This window comes from Neolamprologus multifasciatus, chromosome 13 (assembly GCF_963576455.1).
Source record: "Neolamprologus multifasciatus chromosome 13, fNeoMul1.2, whole genome shotgun sequence".
NCBI classification, from domain to species: Eukaryota; Metazoa; Chordata; class Actinopteri; order Cichliformes; family Cichlidae; genus Neolamprologus; species Neolamprologus multifasciatus.
The window spans coordinates 20,478,084-20,497,656 of NC_140451.1; the positions used below are offsets into that span (position 1 = coordinate 20,478,084).

Genomic DNA, 19,573 nt, shown 5'->3' on the forward strand with positions numbered 1-19,573 from the left:
CAAGCCCAGTGAGTTCATGTTATTTCTGGGTTTACAGAAAAGTCGGGCTAAAGAGAAGAAATTATAGAGGCAAGGTATGTCGTATGACTAACACAGATAAACAGACAATGGCACAGTCACTAAAAAAATATAATAATGGGGATAAATCAGATTAAATGAATGAATGTAACTTAAGGGCAATCAATAACTATTATATTTACACACTCTTAATCATAGTCAGAGTTAAGCCAGAGTTTTAGCTTTATGGTATGCTTGTTAATGGACAGTTAATCATAATGCATTGTATCTTGAGACAGCACTTTTTTGATTGGGTAATAAATTTACCTATAGTGAAAAACACAAAGAGTGCTCAGATGTCAGGCATCGATTTAGATTCAATCTACAATGATGCTAGAGACCAAAACCAAATTATGTGATGTTTAATGAAGCATCAGTCATTTCAAGTAAAGACATACAGCTCAAATGTATGCTTATAAATGAAATACAATACATTAAAAATAATTTGCTTTGTACATTTGTACATGATTTATAACAATAATAACCTCCAACTTTGTTGAGAGAGAGTGAAGAAGAACACAATACAACACAGTCAGCACAGCACTGCTCCCTTACTGAGAAGAGGATGCTACAGCAGGTAGCTGTGATTTGGCTGATCTGCTACACCTGGGGGATTTGTGTCTCCAAGTCATATAACAATGTAGATTTTTTTTGTGTGTGTGTACGGAATATGATCAGCTGGCCTGTTCTGCTATTTATTCACTGCTCTTTGGGGATTTAACCAACGCAATTCAACAAGATCTAAGCAGATGTTATGCAAGCTGTACTGACACTGTGAATATAAAGCTTGTATAAAAGGTAGAAGTCAGTGAGTGAATTTATTCTGCATCATCTTAAATAAAAATTGATGTCTGCTGCCTTTGATGTAACCTAGTAACAATACCCGAGGTGTAACCAGTCCAAAGTTCATCACTGTAAAGGCTATATTAAACTGCTTGATATGTTCGTGCAATCTTTGAATTGCTTCAGTAATTACTTGAGTTAGTTTTACAAGATGTTTCACAAAAACCAAAACATAATAAGTGCATGTAATAACTTTATTAAAAATTATTTAGCACATCACGTGTGAGATTTACATTTTCAGACTATTAAATTCCATGTGCTGAATAGTCATTACTGACTGTTTAGCAACTTTGCATCTGCACCATGAACACATTACAGAAATGAGAAGAAAAATCTGTGCGATGAGACTATAAGCAGGCTGTGGGATGTCATTATTTTTGTTATTACTGAGCTAGTATCTCTCTGCTGTCACTGGAAGCGATGACAGGCTGTAGCACAGGAAAAATGAACTCATTCACTAGTAATATGCAGTAACCTGCCTATGAGATTTAATTACTCATTAACAAAAAGTGCCCTAATCATTCTGTTTAGCCCCTGATCTTAGGGCACTTTGCTACTAGCAGCCTGTCACAAAAATGCACAAGGTGTTCCATTAATTTAGTTGAAACCATGAAAAATGCTAATGATAACATAGTTTGACAGGCATAAAATAAATGTTGTGCACCAAGAAGGTGATTTCCAAAGAGCTATTAGCTAAAAACTTGGCATATTTCAGCATGGTCTGCAGAGTCTTGTTAAAACATCCAAGAAAACTGGACAAGTGGAGCGCAAAAGTAAAGGTGGCAGGCTTAGAAATCTATCTACAACAGATGACCAGTATCTAAAAGCTATGTCCTAAAGAAATATAAAAAAGTATCCAGCAAAGACTTGGCACAGAACATGAGACATGACAACAGGTCTTAAAGAGTAATGGTAATGATCCTAAATACACTCCTAATGCAGCAGAAGAGTGCCTGGACAGACAAAACACACAATAGCCTCCCCAAAGCTATTACAACTTAAAGAAATAATAAGAAAGCTTAAATGTGGTCATACCAAATATTGACTTGAAGTTCATTAAACTTTACAAACTCTATTTTTGCCTTATATACTGTATTTCCATGTATATTTAATGTTTGTAAAGGAATAGTTGAAATTTCTCATTTTCCCTGTATTCCTGGTATTTAATTGACTACATTTTCAGGAGATACTTGGAAAAATTGTGCACTAAGTTTAATGGTGAGAATAAAAAACAGACTTATTCTTTTCCTCTGCTTGAGAAATAAATAGATTTGCTCGCAAAATCACAATCGACAGCTGGCCAAAACATCAATAGACAAAGTGCCGATATTTTAGCAGTGGAAAACATGTGCACAACATAGTATATTTTCAATACAACCAAAACGGATACAGTGAGTTTTTACTCCAGTCAGTTTACATCATGTTGCTGCATATTAAACACAAGTAGAATGTGGCTCACCTACACTTATATTGATAGATGTATTACAGTATTTCATGGTTTATATTATTAGCTCAAGGCTAAACAGAAGCACAGGCAGGAATATCAATAGCACCATATTAGCTAGCGCCCCACAGAGAGAAAAATCAAAACATCACAGCAGTGTAGCTTTGGACTTTTCATATGAAAGCTGTGGGCTGTGGTAACTTGAATTACCTGTTTCCCCAAGGATAGAACGGGCTTTCCTGAGACTCCCTCAGACCTACTGAGGGGATGTAAACAGCACTTACAATGAAACATGACAAGTTCAGTAGCTTTGATGGGGGGAGGAAATGTTAAATGATACAGTGTTTTGCAGGAAGAATAGAGAGAGTGATGACTTCAGTTTAATCTTCCTCGGTGCTGAGCTGAGTGGTCCATGACAAATCAGGCTGGTGTTTGCACCTGAGCTGGCCATGTGCTGTCTGCCTCATAGCACATTAAGACCAACATATAATCCCTCTTCTTGCAGCTCCCTGTTAACCTCTTCTCCAGCTGCTCCGATGGAATATAATAGATCTGGTGAATACAGTTTTACATCCTCGTATTCGTGTCTCGAGTCTGTAAAATGAACTATTCTCAATTTTTAGAGCAATGAGATCTGCCAAAAATCCCATTTTACATATGTCAACTTATGCATCATTTATATTTGGTTTGCACGATGCCTGAACCGCAGTCAAAGCCAAACTGAATGATCTAAAGGAAGAGACACTAAAGTAATGATCACTCGCAACTTCTGTGAAATTATGAAAGACCAGTGTTGTCTGAATTTTGATGTCTGCCTACCCAGGTCTACCCATAAAGGCTGTCATCTTATGTCACAGGGGCAGATCGACATGCAGTAGCTGCTTATATCATAGGTAGAGTGGAACAGAGAAACATACAGAAAGAAACAGAAAAGAGAGTGAACAAAACCATCAAATATGAGGCTGCTGAAACTATCTGCAATCATTGTGAGTATAGCAACCATAACCCCCAACTCGCTCAGAGACATCCCATCCCATAGCCAGCACTGCCGAAGCATTAGAGGATTGCCTCTGAAATGACAGCTTAACTACTGAGGGAGATAAGACAAGCTTCTGTCATTTCTATCCATGCCTCTCCCTCCATGTGGCTCCTAACATATGTGGCACTAACAAAGAAGAGAACTGCAATATATTAATGTTTTGCTTTGCAGGTTTCCCAAGAAAAAGAGACACACTTGCTCTCTCACTGAATGTTTAATTTTTAGTGTGAGTGACATTTAAATGAGTCACAGGGAATGCATTTTCTCTATAGTCTTAAAATATTTATGATTTCTGCGCACAAGATATATTAAGAAACTGGAATCAGATGTAAATGTCTTGGTTGTTTCAGTGTTTATTTGATTTTATCTTTGGAAACCCAATATAAAGTTCAGCGTGAAATATCAAAAGTGTTTTTTTCTTGTCTGGTTGAAAGGTTGGTAAAGGCTGCAGAGGCTTTGTCGTGGTTTAGCAATCAGTGGGTTTCATTGTGTGTGTGTGTGCCCGTGTGTGTGTATGTGTGTGTGCGTGTTTGATTATCTGCCGTTTATCACCTTGTAGCTGTCAGTCTAATCTATCTACCTCTTGCCCAAACTCTGACAGGCATCCTGCTTTCTCTACAGCCTTGGGCAAATATGAAAAATTAAAGAGCCATGATTCTCAGCACCTCCTCCAACACTACTGCAGATACACATCAATGCTTTTTAACAACTCCATTTATGTAATGCCATCTCTGCAAAGCCAGTTTTTTAATAGACGGTTGTCCAGTTGTAAATTAAATTCCACTGTAACTTATCCTGTATCCAAAGGTTGCCAGAGGTTGAGCTCTTTAATTAACTTATGATAGTACATGCTTGTGGAAACAAAACTTTCCAGTGCTGAACATCAGCAATATTTCAACTTTAAAATGCTATTGTTATAATATGTTTCATAGAACAACCACTGCAGTGAGATGTGAAGAATTGGATCAATTAAAATTGAATGGATAACAAATTTCTACTTCATGAGTTAACAAGCAAACTTGAGTTAAGAGGATGCCTTCCTTAATATGAGCTAAAACATGTTTCTTCAAATGATTTATTAATTTATTTCACATTTTCTCAGGATTTCATGCACTTACTCGAAACCTCTAAAAATCTGACTTTACTCATCCACCCACAAGCTACAAACAGATCTCTTATGTACAAACTGTTATAAAACTCAAGGGAAATTCAAAAGAATCATTTGGGAGATGCAGAGCTGCACAGCAAGCAGTGCCAGCAATCTCAGATAAAGAGCATGATGTAAATACATTGTATTTATGTATTATTATAAAAGTATAATTATATATATTATTAATTTTAACATTAAATTAAAATTAAAACCCTCATTTATTGTGTAACTTTATATTGATTGTGAGAGGTGAGCAGTTTGTACTACTTGCATTTCAAAGAAAATTTATTTGTTTTTTCTTTCTGTAATAACTGCAGACAGAGGTGTAATGTCAGCATCACTTCAGACAGTGAGAAGATTTTCAACATCCTGCTGATGTCCACGTTTCTCACAAAACTGTTACTGAGTTGCCAAAAAAATCTAGGTTGCTCTTTAAAAGCAGAAGATGCTACAGCACGTCAGGCACATAGGCAGGCAGGCGGGCCAGGATACAGTCCATGTGAGTCAGCAGTCAAAACAGACACGCGGATCACTCATGTGGCCCCAGCAGGGAAGAAATTTTTACTGATGCTGAAGAGAAGGGCTTGCCCAAGCTAAATAAATAATCGCTGGGCTACAGAATAGCAGGAGTGTGGGAGGATGTCCGCATGGTGCATGGAAACAGTGATTAGTAAAGCAGATCCACTTATAGAAAATCCACCTTCATTATTTTCTAGACATCTAACTGATCCCCGTGCTATCATTCTCCCTCGTCACGCCTTTCAGATTAATTTAATGTGAACATTATACCAGACAGTATGCCATTATATAAGTACATTAGTATATTTCAAACAAGTACATACAGAGTTAACAGAGAGGAACATTTTAAATGCAAAATGAGGTTTTGCATATTTTGTATGGCTGTTCTAATTATGTTCCACAAATATTTGATTTAATGATGCTGCCTCTTGACATTTACTGACATTTGGTGGGGGAGGAAATGATTTGCACAAGAGTATTTTTGTAATTATGATATTTTGCTTATTACTGGACTCTAAGCAAAGCAAAAATGGTACCGCTCTCAATCCGTTGCTCACGTTCAAAAATGCATGCAAAGTTGCATTAAAGGAAAATTTGCTGAATTTGAAACTGGCTCATGAATGAAGGGGGCTCTGGAGGCATTTTTATTCAAGAATTGCAATGAGTGCTTCTCACTATTGAGTCCTTGTGGCTGAACTGAAAAGGCTATAGCATTAACAACAGATAACTGCGCAGCAATAAGCACTCATGATGCTCTTTGGCGAATGTTGTCTGTGTAAAGGAAATTAGTAGCCTCACAGCAAGCAACCATTTCCCCATCTTGCTGTACTTTCTCATTCATACAGACCACCCTCATATCACCTCCCAGCAGCCCTGTATGCCCACCTTCTAGTTTACAGTAGCAAGAAAGCAGGAGGACAGGGAGTCCTTTAATGAGCTACCTTTGTAGCAGCACTTACCATGTAGCAGCACTCCTTTCGCTGCTACATGCTGCTCACCTCCAAATGACCAATTATAGTCCAGTGGGACTATTCTTTCATTCCGCTGCACAGAAACGGTCAGGTTGATCATTGCACATATATAGGGTAAAACAAGAGAACTTCAGCCTACAGAAATATATTGAAGAATTATGTCATAAAAATCTTTCTGTAGGACTTCTACAGAAAGCTGTATTTAAAGGTCGCTATATGTCACATGAGTTTCCCCCCCCAGTTGGATGGCCAGCCCCAGACAGCCTACCCATCAATAGAATTCCCATCAACTCTGAGGACGATAGGAGGAATTCTCCAAGGTGCAGAAAAGTGCCCTCGAGCGCATCCGGGGGAGGAAACGACGGGACACACCCGCCAAGGCCATTGGTACAACGTCACGCGCAGAAACTACCCGAGCTAGGAAGGTAGATGAATAACAGATGAGAGGAGGAAGAGGAGGAGAGCTAGAAAGCTGAGGATGCAGGTTTGGTCCACAACCGCCCCAACTCGAAGCACACGGTAAGAGCGGCTACACCTCGGTGAAATCCAACTTCCAGTGCCACCATCAGCTGACGACGAGGAGATGCGTTCGCAAAAGCGTTGATTCGACACCTTTACATCCCGCTGTTCTTCCCCCTGTTCCTCCTCTTCGCTTCTCTGACGAGGAGCATCCCATACACTGATTTTACTCTGACGGGCAAGCAGACAAGGCATACTGACACAAGCCAGACACGATGCTTGGATCGCCCCGATATGGGACAGCCTTGGGATTTACAGTGCTGCTGAACGCGCTGCTGCTTGCGACGCAGGCTGCAGAAGGAGTCTTAACGGACCATTTTCTGGTTCAGTTGCATGAGGACGCACAGGATGAAGCGCACCAAGTTGCAACACAACATGGGTTCCAGAGTGCCCGAAAGGTAGGGATGCTCTGATTAAAAAAGCATCACGCAATCCTGGCAGCAAATGTTTTAATTTTTCTTTTCTTTCTTTCTTAAGTAAACCGACCAATTGATATAAATATTATTAAATGAAAATGTCAGCGCGAAATGTTTCTGGTTGTTTAGTAACGTTTGTGGGCATTCTCGCTCTTTTAAAACAATCAGACATACTGCACGTAGTGAAACTATCCAGTAGAGGAGACATTGAGAAGCTTCTTCTGGTTTTCTTCTGGTTTGACTTCACTGCACTTTTTCTTGACTTGATGACGTCATTCTCACTGAACCTAAGGCCTTGTTTATTAGGTTTACCACCGGCCCGTGGGCTAAATTCTATTTCAAAAACGCATCAAATTTCAGTGTCGTGCAAAAGGAAGATTCACCTGGAGCCATCTGTGAAAGATGCTGCTGAAGAAGAGACAAAACATTTCATGAACAAAACATCACACGAAGTTCTGGTTTGATATAATCCTCACAGTTTTGGACACCCCCTCCCCTTTTTTTTAATGCTTAGTTGCCAAATCACATTAAAAAAACAGCAAATTTACTTGGATACCTTGTTGGATGCCCTCTTTGTCAGAGGCTGACATAAAAAAACACATTTTCCAATAAAATATAAAACATCTCTTTATTATTTGTCTTTTGCAGAGCACATAGTGTATTCACATTCGTGGCCCTCCTTTGTCTCACCTGAGACAAATCAGATAGCTCGACAAATTTCGGATGCCTTTCAACATGTCAGAAGACTTAACAAGGCGTTTATGGCAGACTGATAGAAATAATTCCCCAGCAGTGTGTGTTCCTTGTCACATGTCAAAATAAATGTGTGGGTGAAATTGGCTGGAGCCTTAGTCAGTGAGGCGTAGCAGTGAACGGAGGGGTGTCTGCACAGCTCTGAATGAGGATGTGTGTTTTTTCTCCTCTCACCTCCACAGTAATAATAATAATAAAGAAAAGTGTTTGATTTGTATCTCATCATCATAATCTCATAACATCCTTGTGGTAGTTGTGCAGCATTGCTATTTCTGCTATGGCTTGCTCGCTTTCTTGTAGGCAATAGATCATCCCCTCCGTCTACTGCCTCCCAGGTTATGTAATCTGCAGCTATATTTGTCTTAATGGGATATGCGCCATTAAACAATGTCTGCGTTGTTTGAATTCTCTTCTTTTGTAGCTTAATTAACTAGACTGGGATACAGACAGGGGACACGCATACAAATGTAAGCCTAAAGAGTGGCAAAAAGAAAAGCAAAACAGATCTGTGATCAGCCAATGTAAAGCAATGATAATGATACTGCTACTGCTACTACTCTTAACCATCATCACCATAATAATAACACATATTGTAATACTATGAGGACATTTCAATCTGACAAAAATGTTCAAATGAAAGAGCACTGGCAGATAAGGAGAATCTTTTGATAAGTGTTACATTTTCACATTAGATCTGACAGCCGCATCTGAAACCATTTATTTTGAGGATTGACCTGTGCCCTGACTGTTACTAAAGCATAAGGGGGTCTTTAATCTGTGCATAGTGCTGGAGGGAACACTCTGGATGATGCATCTCATTTCCCTCCCCATGTGACTTATTATGGTTGATCCCAGTGCTGTTCTCCAGGCTTAACCGTCTGTGAAAGCCAGGGAGTCAGTGCCCTTGTTTCCATCTGGAAGATAACCTGCTATCCTCTTTCCTTTATGAACTATTGTATTTTGATTTGTCATTCACACTTTATGATTGCTGCCTCAACCCTCCCATCTGTATTTCTGCCCCTGATCCATTTCCCTGTCTTGTACTTCTTTTCTTTTCTTTCCAGCTTCCCTTCGGAGAAGGGCTCTTTCACCTCTACCCTCAGGATACTTCGAAGAGGCGGAGCAAACGCAGTGCCCGTAGGAGACAGCAGCTCCAAAAAGACAAAAGGGTAAGAATGCATATGACAATGAAACAATATACTGTGTATACATGTGCTGTAACCACTACAGCTTTTCTTTCACTTCACATGAAAGTCTTTTTTCTATATGTAAAAAGTCCTAAATAAGAGATTTAACTTAAACAGTGCTTGTTACAAAAAAGCAAAATGTTTTTTTAAGGTTCCAAGAAACATTCTAAATAAAGACAATACATAGATATAAAATCTCACAAGGACGAGATTTCACAAGCCACTTTGTAAACACCAGGCAAAAGAAATTCTAACAAATGAAATAAACTACTACACAATCACCCTCATTTCATCGAACTGAAACTTCCAATGAGCTACTGAAGCAAAATCATTTGGCTCCACATCTAGTTTAGTGCTTTATTGTGTATATAGTCATAGCAGTTTTACCACCAGTTCTCAATGAGAAATTGCAGTCCTTACACAACTACAGGGTAATTATGCAGTAACACTATGATAAGCTGTGGCTCAGCCTAAGATTAACTGGTCGTCGTCCTGACTTTTTTCTGTTTATTTTTCAGAAAAACAAAAAAAAAGAAAACTTGTTTTTCCCATCAGAGCCAAATAGAATGCAAGCAATTCCAAACCCAGCACTAAATAACATGCTAAAACTTAATACACTTGTTTTTGGACATTATTTTAGAATTTATTTTTCATAATGTTGCAGTGAATCTAATTCCTTGTTTTATTTCATTTTTGTATTTTATGATTAGCGTTTTCCTCAGAAACATTTTGATTGCACACATAAATAAACAGGGCCATTTCTTGGATTAGTCGGCGCTTCAGTGGTTCTGCATTTGCAGTAGTAAAAGCTGAGCTATATTAATGAGAAAAAGTGTCTTTTTTTCTTCTTCTGACATCTGCTTTTCTAATAAAAATATACTTTCTTACAAAGTCTGGTGACATTTATGTTGCACTTGGTTAAGTATGTAATCATTAATTTGGGAGCTTAAATGTTTGGATTGGGTAATAAGTCGTGCAATGATCGATTTCCACATACAGTTTGTTACCTCTTGACAAACAATAGCTGTAAGTAAACATTATTCTCATTTTCAAGTAATCTTCTTATTGTTTGGGTTAATATTTAATAAGTCTACCCATTTACCACAATTGTTCAGCTCATAAGGCCTTACACACGTAAAGCAATGCCTTTCTTGGGGATTGCTTTGTAGCTAATGGCCTATGACAACCTCAAACTAGAAATTCGTTTTGACCTGACTCGCCCACTTTGGGTTGCCAGTGGTTATTTCCCCTGTCACTGCTACAAGTTGCCCACTTTCACTGATGTTTTAATCTCAATTAACTGCTACTTGTCCTGTAAGACAAAGTCTCACAATCATATTTATTTTTTTGTCTGACCAACTGTCCAATACCCCAAAATATAATCAGTTTACAGTAATGAAGGAAAGTATCAACTCTTACATTTATGGCAGTAAATATTTGCCCTGTAGCTTGAAAAATAACTCAATCAATTATGAAGCAAGTGTAAATTATGGTAATCTCATGACAGTCATGACACTGGACTCACTCACAAATTGTTTCAGCTGTTTTTTCTTATATAAAAACACGTATGTGCCGCATCTTGAAGCTCAGTACTGTTGTGTGCTGAGCTGTGTGTGTTCAGCTCTGTCCACTGTTGGATGTAGTGAACGTGGAGGTCCTGCTGCATACAATCAACTAACCTCTCTAATTGCGCTTGTGAGAGGTGCTAATGAAAATAAATGCGAGCCACTCTGACGAGCTAATTCTGCAAATGGAAGTGAGACAGCACGAACATGGGCAGGTCCACATTCCAGGTTTTAATCAGCTGCTTGACATGCTCACGTGTGACACCAAGGCTATTGATTTCTTTGGATTTCCAGAACCTATGAGGTCAACAAGTCTGATTTTATGTTCTTTGTTTATAATTTTGAGGTATCTTTCTGTCATTTCCCAACCTACAGCAATATCTCTCAGCTCTGGGAACATAAAAGAAAGATCTAATTGGTGGAAATTGTATTCCACAGCCCTAAATAAATAAGCATTGTATTTAGTAGACATTATATTCTGTTAAACCTCCTTTTACCTGTAACTGAGTCATTAAACACTCATTTAACATGCAGTCTAATTGAGTAGCAGTATTGATGGAACTGGGTGGTGTCCCAAGAACCCTGTTATTCCTCAGATTCTATTAGTGGAGCGTGTTGACCCACTTCCGACCAAAATAATCTACTTGTATCTCTCCTTTGCATTTCTCTCTGTGCATACCTGTCTATACTTCCCTGCTTTTTCCCAGTTTATCCACTGATCTGTCCATCCATAAATCCTGAAATACACCTTTTTTTTATGAGACATAGATAATATAATATAGCCTTTTAATAGAGATTAAAAGGCTATATTAAAAAGTGGGAATGTAGCAAAGGTGGAATGTAAAACTGTAATGTAATATAAAAAAAATGTTGTGAGTGAGCAGCATCCCCTGACCCCGAAAGATGCACGCATGGAAAAGCCAGGAGGGAAATGAGGGCAGTGAGAAAGGAGACAGCCAGCACTGCTCTTTGATTTGGAGTGAACTGAAGCATTGTGAGCAGGCAGTGGCAAAGGCGGAGAGTGATGGCAGTGCATGGGCACTGTTTGATGTTGTGAGTGGGCAGTATGACATGCTGTCTCAAGGGAAATACCAACTCTCCTGCCAAGTAATGGAATAAACTGCTGATGGATGGAAAGAAGACGAGGAAATGCCAGGATAATATAGATATTGCCGCTAGCCGCTCTGAATATGAATGCAATTTTGTGATTACAAAAGTAATATAAGGCTAAAACAGCGATCTTACTTTAAGCAAGAGATCTTACTTTACAGAGCTAGTTTCTGTTTAGCTGATTTGTGTGCTTATTTACAGTTTCTTTGCCTCATTATTGTGTAGGGTATACCATAACAGGAGAGCCAGCTGAATAGGCTTTGGCCATTTTAGAAGGACACATTTAAGTGCTGCTCCGCTCTCTTATCTTTGCGGGTAAACACGCCAGACAATGCCTGTTTCTTTGTGACACACTAGAGGGAATTTGTGAAGGGTAAACATAAGAAGAACATTTAGCTGGAGACCTATTTTCAAAATGAAGCTTTGAAATTGTGAAAAACATATTTAGTTTCTCACGTACAACCGCACAGAGAGAGAGAGAATCAGAAACTGACCCAAAACCTTCAAATGAAATCATTGTCCATATGACCTTCAAGACAAGCAGAGTGTTGGCAATAAATTTCAAATTGAGAGCTTCTCTTCAGGCTTGGTTTAGCCAGTGCCAGACTCTAAAAGATTAAGTGGCTTGTTGTTCCTTTGCCTCTACTTCACCTATTCAGCTTTTCCAAATGACTGAATATGGGTACAGTATTTTAGAGAGAGAGAGAGAGAAAAAGTTAAACTGTCACAGGAGATGGGGTGCAGTTCCCAATTAGAATGACTAAATTGATAGGTTATTATTACTCCTGTCCTCAGTTGCTGACAGAGATGAAGGCAGCGGAATAATGGGAGTGTTTTCTTAGCTCTATGATTTGAAGTGTGAGCAGAAATTAAATACAACATCGCTATCAAAGACAACCAGTCATTTTCATGCCAACCACCAGCTAATCAAGCAACTACATTTCATCCCAATCATTTATTTGTTCTGTCCTATTTTATCTTTCTGTGCTCGATAATGGTTATTGTGGCAGCATTCAGTAAGTATTTGTAATCCAAATCAGAGCTGTTCATCTGCTGAGATTTCTTTGATGATTCAGAGAAACACAAGCGTGTTTGCGAGTGTAATTGCTGTGGCTTTTGAGCATACTGACAAGGTGAGTTTGGGAGCCCCCGGCTCCAGCCGCAGCCACTCTTATTAGGAGAAAAAGAATAGCCTCTTTCATTTAGGTGATGTTCTGCCTTCACGGTACAGTAGAGCACAGCTGGGTTTTGTGATTTCCTGTGCACAGAGCAATTCCAGGCAACATCTCAAGTGTCATATCAAGCAGAATCTTATTGCTTCTGTGCTCCAGCATAAACGCACCTGGGTTTCATTTGGCTCTTTGTATGATTCTTTTCAAAATGTGCGTGAGATCATTGTTGATTTTAAACTGACATTGACCTGACTTTTTTTCCTTTTTTTCCTTTCCCCCGCAGGTGAAGAATGTCATCGAACAGGAGGGATTTAGTCGTCAGAAGCGAGGCTACAGAAATATCAACGATATTGAAGTTAACATGAGTGACCCTCTATTCACCAAGCAGTGGTATCTGGTGAGTAATAAGCCAGCTAGCTGTCTGCGCGAAGCCTGACCTTTAGCATCAGCCCACATTTTTTCCACCTTAATTACTCAGAGACCGACCATATTCCCTACCGCCTTCTGTATGAACATTGTTATTCTTTGTTAAATTAGCCTGGCAAATATCATGCCATCTCATCTCTGCATTCATGTTGCCTAGTTTCCCCTCGTTTACATTAACCGGTGAGCATGACTTTGATGCTGTCGCAAGCTCGCTTTCATTCATCTGGCATGTCAGATGAATCTGCTGACATTTACTTCCCCTTCCTTTCAAAATCACCCTCAAGCAGTCCTTATCCATAACATCCTGTTCCTGCACATACACATTCTGCATGTTGACTAATTTCCTAATGGTGGCTCACCTGGGTGCCATGAGTCATGGACGTTCTCCATATTGTCTGAGTGATTAGATAAACACAGGCCAGGCAGACGGGACCCCTGGGTTGGATCTTAATGTGGCTGAAGCTTGGCAACTGGGCTACACAGGCAAAGGAGTTACCATTGCAATCATGGATGACGGTGAGTATAAAATCCTTAATTTATAACCAGGAGCACTGTCTGGAAGCACTTAATCACACCTCCAAATATCCATCGAGCCGATTTATTTGTATATGTTGAACTTAATAAAGAATGTATGTTGGTTCTGATTAATTTGTCTCCCTGTTTGAGGGGACTCACAGCATGAAATCATGATTTACTGACCAGGTTTTCAAACAGCCGCATGTCATTGTGCAATAAAAAAAACAGAAACCTCTTTCTCCTTTAGTATGCATGCTGTTTTTTTATACACACAAAGAAGCATTTAATCATTTTTGTATATATTGAATATTACCATTACAACTGTTGAATCCAAGCTGACAGGCTCAATTTTCTAGTTTAAAGTCCAAAGATAGAACTGTATTTTATTTCATTATATTTGAGAAGCTGGACCCTGTGATTGTGGAATATTAATTTTAGAGATTGTTAACATGTAATTATTTTCTTTCCCAGTTCATTAATCATCTAAATTGAATTGCGCAATTTGAGTCATTTGCTAATTTGTGAAAAGTTGTGTCAGAATAATATTATTCATCATTATCCTCATTATCAAGCATTCAGAATATAATAAAGCAAAAATGAAACTGTGATATAAAAATCCATCTGTGATGCATGTTATATGACTCAGTATTAATTAAAAAAAGTCCCATTCCAGGTATTGACTATCTACATCCAGACCTGGCATCAAATTATGTGAGTACATACATTTTCTTTTAATGTCATACTTTCCTTCATTTGCGTAAAGTGCTGTTAATAAACAAAGCAGGAGTTTAGGTCGAGGATTTCATGGGCTTCGTGTGGTTTGTCATTGCCAGTGACAGGTGCTTTCCAAGTTGCCTTCATGGCTGCTGAGTCTCCTTGTGTTCCCGGAGGACGCAGAGGCAGGCAGACGGCCAGCCAAGCTGTTTAATGTTAATGCACACTGCACTGTAGCAGGCACAATGGCAGGCCGATCTGTCACAAGCAGAGATAATGCCAGGGTAGTTGGTGCTGCATAATGTGATGCTCTATCTCCAGAATACTGATAAAACCTTAAAGGACAAGAGGGATTGCTAAATGGAACACGGCCTTGAAGGTTCAGTCTGATTACACTATAACTTGTGCAGTTTCATCAGTGTGTCTGCATTGTGGTGTCTTCTTCAATCTAGGGATGAACAAATGCAAACCTTCTAAAGAAACTCTAATGCTTTGTTGATTTCAAAATCCTCCTACTTGAAAACACACCTTTATGGTATTTTAGGCTTTTATCTAAAAATGCCAAGAGTTTTGGCTCTTTTTTCAGCTGTTTGCTTATGTTTTGTTTCCAGGAGATTATCCTGACACAAAGGGCTTTCTGTTTGTACTTGTCTGCTGTAGCTATTGCGCATTAAATGTGGCTTGTTTTTTTCCCCCCTGTCATGCATGCATGTATCCTGAAACTTGCATCCATTTTTGCCTGCCTTTGCATGTCTTGCCTGTTAACAGAGATGAGCTGTGGCCCAAAAATAACACAGCCTCAGCTGTGTTGATGCGGGAGCATCCTCCGCTGGATTGATGGATCATGCTGTGCATAGATCCAAAGTGTGTGTCTGTGTGCGTGACACTGTGTATGTAATCCTGTGGTGCTATTGTTGTTTTGCTTTTTTATAGACCTAGACATACCTAGAAAACCCCCCCGAAACAAAACAAAGAAAGCATTAAAAACCATTTTGAGTTGATCTCGAGTCGTTACTTTGAATTGATCATGTGGTAGAGCTGCTTTGAGGAGACAAATGTCAGCTCATGCAAGGGTTTTATGCTGCTTGTTTTTCAAGATCATAATGCTACAGTTTACGAGATACATTTTGATATGACAAATAAAATGCGAGGCTGTGTTTTTCTCGAGATAAATATTAAAATATTAAAATATTAATAATATAACGTGACACTTCAATTTCATGGCAAATTTATTTGCAAGTGCAGGAGTAATAGTGCTTCACAAGATTCACAAAAACTCACAATTCAAGTCTTTCACTATATTCTATATATTGTTTTTACTACCATCAAAAAAAATTAAAGAACTGAATATAAAATAATAGTAGTAAAAATCACAGGCAAAATAACAGACATTGAATCTGATTTAATTCCTACAGATGCGTATGGAGTTGATCTTTCTTTGTATCTCAGCATGCAGACAATCTGCAGGGGCCTTGTAGTTATAGTAAAATGTTGAACACAGGACCCAATGATTTTGGTGACCCTTGCAAGCCTGGAATGAAAAGTTCATTTTATTTAGCTTTTTTCAATTTCTAAATAACAATGACATAATTGCCTGAATAAACTGACTGTGTGACTTGAGCTTGATTGCCTAAAATACCAACTCTCACCCCTTACAAATGAAACAAAATGGTTTGGTCCACCCCATACCAGGACTGCCCTTTACAGCACTGATAATATTTTATTTATTCTACCTTGGGGACCGTGAGCCACTGTATCCACACAGAAAAGAAAGCAAGAAGAGGGAGAGAAAGCAAAAAAAGGACATCGCCTGTTAACAAAGGTTAGCATAGCTCACGTAGAAGGTCAAGTATTGTTCAGTTATCAGCAGTTGTTAAAAACAGTGAATTAGAGTCAAAATTAACCAGCACAACGGCCAGAAAGAGTGAAGCAGTAACAGGTCCCTCTCCAAAAGGATGCACAAGATGTGACAAAAGGTGAAGTCCCATAGCTGCAATGAAGAGCTGTATGAGCTGAAAGCATAGCACTAAGCTTCACTGTATGTTGGACCAGCTGTTCTGAGCTGCCAGGTATTTTGAGGAAGCCAGGCTGATGAAACAGTATGCTAAAATATCACAATGACACTTCACTATATTTAGCATGGTTCTAATGAAACAGCATGAGGCAGCAGATAACTGAAACAATTTTTCAAAAGTGGATACATACATGAGAGTTTGCTCGCTTCTTCCTCTGCAGCCATTAGTTTGAAAAGTCCCATTAGCCGGGTGAAATTTAGGAATGTTGCAGTTGGGCAGTCATTCCCTTCCTAGGAAACAACTACTTCACTACAGAAATTCAACCACTGGATAAATTTCAGCATTTAACTTTCGATTTATCTGCATTCTACCATAGGAAAACCAATTTAATTCAAACATGGCCCATTTATCCCCCTGAAGTTCAGTGAAATTCGTGTATTTAATGCATGAAGACTTCTTTACCCATGGCTCAGCTCTTCTATGTCTTGTCATCAATTTATTATTGTTATTATCATTGTTATTAACAGGGTAACACTAACACCGATAGACAGATAACTACATCACACCAGCAGCCACTTTAGAACCACCAGTTAACCTGGTAGACCCGTCTTTGGACAGACTCAAACACAGAACCTTCTTACTGTGAGGTGACCGGTAGCTCTGTGCTGATACACTGATATAACTAATCTAACTACATTACGTATATTATTTAATGCTGTCAGTTAGTGTTGTCTTTGTTCTATCCTCTCCTGGTTTATATAATGCCCTTTTACTCTCATGTAACACTCAAATGCTTTTTTACACTGCAAACTGGATCCACAGACACAATTTCAACACTCACGGACACGTGAGCCCACATGGATGTCTCAGGAGATACCTGGGGTTCAAACGTCTAAATAACTAATGACTCTGACTTCTAAAATCAACCTCTATATTGTTGAATGTCTGTGGTTGTAAGATCATTTTAGAATCTTTTAGATTCTTTATACTGAAAATGACAATCAACTTGGTTTTCAAATGGCTAATGGGCTTTCTCAAGAGTAATCTTGAGAAATCTTAATCTTGTTAAGTAATCTGCTGCACTGCGTGTCGAATGAGTGGCGTGCCATGAAACAACCAAGGCATTTTGAAGAAGCCAGTGTGTTTCAGGCTGATGAGATGGCATTTTAAAATACCACAGTGATGCCGCTTGTTAATTTCGTTTGTTACTTACATGGGCACGGATGTGTTTCTTTAGCTTTTTCTACTTCAAATCAAATGACACACAAACACTCTTGTGTGTACACTCTTGCAAATGTTTTCATGTATCGCTAAATTATCAGATATGCAAACTGCCATGTATGAGATCTCTAACTTTTGTGTTTGATAACATTAAGAACGTTAAATGGCTAATGGATAATTAAATTATTTACAATTATTATGGTGTCTCTAGGGGTGTGACCTTAGCACCAAAAAGGTTGAAATCTGCACGAGACCGTAAACAGATTAAGACACTAATAGTATTTTGAGACATAAGGGTTGAAATGTGAGGGGATTTCAAACTGTGCTGATTTATGGACATATTATAGATTTTTATTAAATGAAAATTTAATTACTGGCTGATTTCAGTGACCACTACAGATTGCTGTGTGTGGTTGTCAGAGCAATTTTCTTTCTTTTTTTTTTAGTCAAAAGTTGCATGAGTGATATGGCACAAGAAAGAGACTGCTTATTTATAGGGACCATAGTTCTGAGACAAGTCCATGCAACTTGATCATTGGTGTTATTTGTTATTGGCTTTAGAGGATATAACACTTGTCTTTTCTCTTTTAAATTGAACTTTGTGAAAAGTTGTAATATTGAGTTTTAGGTCCTTTCTGAGGAATGTCATGTTGTTTTCTGTAATGGAGAGATGTCTTCAGAAAGACGTTTTTAAAGATTTTAAAGAGAATTATGTGGCCTAAGATTATGTCCACTAAAACAGAGAATAGTCAGTGTAAACTCTCTGAAATTGGTTGGGACCTTGTACTATAGTTAAAGTGTTTTGCCAAGGGCTTCCAAGAAATCATGCATTAACTTTCCTGCATTATAAATTTGCTTATCAGCACTAGTGGCCTGTTGAAATCTGTCCTGATAACATGATAAATGGTTCTGGGAGAGATACATAAGGAAGTTTTGTCTGAGTTTTCCCCTTTATCACCAACATACCTCAGGAAATAAAACAAATTTTAACTACTTAGAGCATTTCTCAGGGGTCCCACTAATACGTCGTATTACACTGACTTGATCCAGTCATTCCCATGTTGGGCCGGACAAAACAACAAGATTTGTAAAATAAGGAGAGGGTTAGATTAAAATCTTTAAGCGCTTCTTAAATGTTTTCTGTATTTTCAGTACTTTTACCACTTCAGGTTAAAAAGTTAAAAGTAGTGTTTAAATAAAGCCATAGTCAAATTTAAAGGTGAAATATCTCTTTGACAGGATATCTTAAAAAGGCTTAGTGTAAATGTGGCAAGAGTCCTGTCCGGATAGATCTTCTCCTTTTGGCCCGATGAGCCAAAAAGCTGACAGAAATATGGAGCAAACAAAGTGAGGCTGCAAAGTTGTACAGTTGTACAACCTTGCTTTGCAGCTGTCAATTGAGCGAATGAGCTGTTAACTCATGTGATCTAATTGTTACTATAGCTGACTCTAGAAAAAAAAAATACTTGCCTCACTACCACATGAGCATGGATGGATGACAAGTTTGCTTCATTGTTCACTTAAGTACCATAGGTTCATGTGACAGTGAACAGCTAGTGGTTGCTGGGGAAAGGCGACGAGGCTGAGGCTCGGCAGAATCCATTATTCCGACTGTTGCTGTGCACAGGACAGCAGAGAAAGAGTAGAGCCTGATTGATAGCAGAAGAAGAGCTTGAGAAGCACAGAAAGTGATTCATCGACAGGCTTGGTGTCATTTATTACTAGGGCTCAGGACTTTTCACTTCATTTAATAAAAGAGAACAAGGACACACTCCTGCGTCTGACGTGGACTCAAAATCTATTAGGGAACAGCATGTTCTAGTTTCAAATGTTTCTGCTCTGAGTATTAACATTTAAAGACAAAACCTTAGATTTTTAACTTTGCATTTGTTGAGCAATATGTTATATGCAATTTTTGTGTGGCATCATACCTACT

The 19,573-nt window shown here is 38.6% G+C and overlaps 1 protein-coding gene across 1 annotated transcript in view; it reads left to right on the forward strand.

Annotated features, from left to right (window-relative positions):
- The first annotated feature begins 6,339 nt into the window (after positions 1 to 6,339).
- pcsk2 (proprotein convertase subtilisin/kexin type 2) overlaps positions 6,340 to 19,573 on the forward strand; it is a 29,552-nt gene continuing 16,318 nt past the window's right edge. The window contains exons 1-5 of the mRNA XM_085182222.1: positions 6,340 to 6,940; positions 8,776 to 8,880; positions 13,029 to 13,142; positions 13,579 to 13,687; positions 14,361 to 14,398. Of these exons, the coding sequence (XP_085038348.1) occupies positions 6,758 to 6,940; positions 8,776 to 8,880; positions 13,029 to 13,142; positions 13,579 to 13,687; positions 14,361 to 14,398 (549 nt within the window). The 5' untranslated portion in view covers positions 6,340 to 6,757. The remainder of the gene's footprint in view (positions 6,941 to 8,775; positions 8,881 to 13,028; positions 13,143 to 13,578; positions 13,688 to 14,360; positions 14,399 to 19,573) is intronic.